Source organism: Montipora capricornis, chromosome 12, assembly GCF_036669925.1.
Source record: "Montipora capricornis isolate CH-2021 chromosome 12, ASM3666992v2, whole genome shotgun sequence".
Classification (NCBI taxonomy): Eukaryota; Metazoa; Cnidaria; class Anthozoa; order Scleractinia; family Acroporidae; genus Montipora; species Montipora capricornis.
The window spans coordinates 3,568,825-3,572,190 of NC_090894.1; the positions used below are offsets into that span (position 1 = coordinate 3,568,825).

Sequence of the window (3,366 nt, forward strand, 5' to 3'; positions counted from 1 at the left end):
TGATGCCATGCGATGCTTCAGCCACTTGAGCAGGAGCGAAAGTATAAGAAATGGGATTTCAATGACACAAGCAGCTTAAAAGCTTCCGCTAGTGCAAATCGCTTCAATAACAAGGGCCAGGAGCCCAATGATGTGCTAATTTTATCAGTTGTTTATTCAGCCACGTTTTATCCGCCAGTTGTTTATTGTGCGCAAGCAGTTTTTTCTCTTTCCCGACTATCTGGGAACCCGGAACAGGCTACCATAAATCACGAAATGCACTCACGTTCATACGATTTCCTATACAGAACGAATGCAATAAGTAGAAGCAGACGTATAACCTTTACGCTGGGCCCCAATTTATTCGAACTGGAAAAAAAGTAATCAACAAAAAAGAATTAGCAACAACAAGCAGCTTTGGCATGACTGTATCAATTGCCTTTTTACACTGTTGTAATTCAATATGGGAAAAGCGTTTAACAAATAAGGTGCAGATAAGTTAAACTGAGTGCAAAATCTATTGCGTTAAAATTTATCTCTCTAAATCATAAATGTTGATTGTTGACAACGAAACTATCGTTAGTCGTTTCGTCGCTTCACTGTAGAAAATTGAGTTATATACGTGGGGCTGTGATGCCCATTGTCACGTTGCAGTCAGTTAAAAGTGAGCTCCAAACCACCACTGGGTGCTGGAATTGCTTCCTTGTGTGCAGCGGAACTTGGGGTTAACTGCATTACCGTACCAACCAAAGTTGTCCTCGTTAGGTACCGAACCCGAATTCGGCTGAAAATGACAGGTGGTGGTGGCTCTACTGTCAGTGTGAAGAAACTGACCAGTAGCGTTAGTCCCCTGCCAGAAAGGTACCGTTTCGTGAATTTCAATGTGCCCCCGAATGTTGATATACTCCACTTTCTTGCATTTTTTGGCATCACTGTAATCAATAATACTAAGGTCGCTAAAAGTTCCGCGAACGTAGTCGTTGAAATCTACGCCGTGAGTAGGATAACTACGTGTTGCTCGCCAGTGAGTGGAGTGACTCTGCAGGGATCTCATTCGTGCTAAGCTCAGGCGATAGACATTCCAGTTAATAGCATACTCGTTTACAGGCGCGTCAAACTTGAGTGGTGTGTTCTTGAAAGCAGCAAGTGAGCGATACTGAGTTCCCCAAGACCAAGACATGACCAGGGTCCAGGCTGTACCGGGTTCGGAATTCAGGTCACAGTAAGCTGGGAAGCTGTTCCCTGCGTTGTCATAAAGTCGGTAGATGCCACATTTGGACTCTCCTTTCAACAGATAATCCAAGCAAGAGGTAGGACGCGATACATCTGGGGTGATTGAAAATGAATTGTGACAGTTGCCTCCCTGAAATACGACAACAACCGATCCCTGAAAACACTTTTCTAGAGGGTTTTGGGTGGAGGGGGATTTTATCAGAAAATTGGTTTTATGAGTACTCAAAGTGGTATCTTACCTTACATCCCATTGCAAGATCTCCTTCTACACTGTGTCCAACTTCAAGATTCTGAAAAACAACAATTTTTTACGTTCCTGTAATTGCGGCTGCACTTGAGCGAGCATGGAAATGAGAATGACGAAGAGTGATTTTCGGATTTTTTCTTTCCCATATTGATACGCTCATTCAAATCAACGCGACCAAGACCTAGGTCTTCTTCGGCTGGGGACAATCAAGAATTTTCTCTTGTATTAGTGCTTACTGAATTTATTGACTTCTCTTGGCCTCATTCAACCGTGCAGAGTTCACAGGAATCTGTTCTAAAACTGACGCTCGGCGTCTTAAGATGTCTACAACGAATATTGATTGTAATAAATGGCATCAGATAGCTGTAAGTTCGGTTAGTTGAGCTGCGAATAGCAAAATGTCGGCTGAAGTTTGGATTATCGGGGCTAACCGTAAGCATTTCGGCGATTACCCTTTCGGGACAAGTTAAAATCGAAGTGTTCCGTAGCATGAAAACGCTTTTTACTTACCAGAAGGACGAGATCTGAAAATAGCAGAAACATCATCGAAGCCAAAAACTCACGACAAATTGAGTGCACAGTTCTAAGAGGGGAAGGCAACTGACCACAAGGCTATTCTGCACACGACAGCTTACCCTGCCAAAATTAATTCTATTGTAAGGTGACCAGGGTTTTCTAACAAGGCGAGCAGAAGAAAAATTATGAGATATTGGCTCAACGCAGGAGGTCAAGAAATTAGGGATCAATTTTTTCAATAGCATCACTTGTAGAGACAAAACAAAATATCACGAAAGCTTTCTCAAAGGTAGGTTATAATAATAATAATAATAATAATAATAATAATAATAATAATAATAATAATAATAGTAATAATAATAATATTCAGCTTCAGCTCATTGTATTTTACAGTGGAATTGAATATGCACTGAAACAATCTTACATATTCCTGATATAAGTTTTGGTTGCTCAACGAGGTGAAGTACAATGATATTGTGTACTATCGTTTGTCTTCCAAATTCTTCAACAATTTTTCCGGAAATCCAAATTTAGTGTTAATTTGTTTCTTTACAGTTGCGATTCTCAAGAACTTTGTGAAAACTGGGATTTTAGTCTTGGCCTTCTCGTAGCATGTTGCTGACATTGTGATTTGACAAGAGCTTTTCTCAGGTTCAACGATGCACCGGTCCATCAGGTGTGACAATTGCCTTCTGAGCGTCAGCTTTCACGTGACTTTTGACATTCGAGTAGATCGGACATACAACACATAGCGAGATGGCGTGGTGGGCGGATATGGAATGTTTTTGCGTTGGACTTGGAAATGATACAACAAAGACATTAGTCACTTCTATGGTTAGCATTTGGCGTGGGACGCAAGAGTTTTACACTCGTATTTCGACAGGATTGACGGGGGTGAGTCAGGGTTTTTTCCATCTTCGATCACTGGGCGTACGGAAACGAAGTGCATCCCTCGCATATTAGGTTATTTGCGATATTATCTTTGTGTACTAAAATTGTAATTTAAGGTGGGTAATAAAACAGAATGAAACTGATTTTAGTGTGGTTTATTAGCTGTATCAGAGACAGTAGTCATTTCACCGTTTATTGCGAGTTGCAGAACGGTCACGACTAAACGGCGTGACACTCATTTTCTACAGTAGTGTTTGGACAACTTTTAGAACACTGGCATTTCTGAATATTATTGCTCCAAGGAATGACTTTGACTTTGTAATCAAAAAGCCCTTTGAGTTTGTGGTGGGTGTGGCTCACAACCCGCTTGCATGCATTGCGAGCACTGACTTCATGAACGTGAATAGTCTCACTCTCTGGCATCTTAAGGTTCCATTCTTTGTTTACAATTATGTAGAGATGTTTGTGCTTCTGCTATTTTCAATTTTCGAATGCCCCCA

General features: G+C 41.1%; 1 protein-coding gene across 1 annotated transcript; it reads right to left on the minus strand.

Moving 5' to 3' along the window:
• Positions 1-525: 525 nt before the first annotated feature.
• Positions 526-2,256, minus strand: LOC138027242 (uncharacterized). The gene is made up of 3 exons (XM_068874795.1): positions 1,970-2,256; positions 1,452-1,502; positions 526-1,342 (listed from the first exon to the last, which is right to left on the minus strand). The coding sequence occupies exons 1-3, from the start codon at positions 2,003-2,005 to the stop codon at positions 638-640; spliced, it is 792 nt and encodes a 263-aa protein (XP_068730896.1). The 5' UTR covers positions 2,006-2,256; the 3' UTR covers positions 526-637.
• Positions 2,257-3,366: the final 1,110 nt, after the last annotated feature.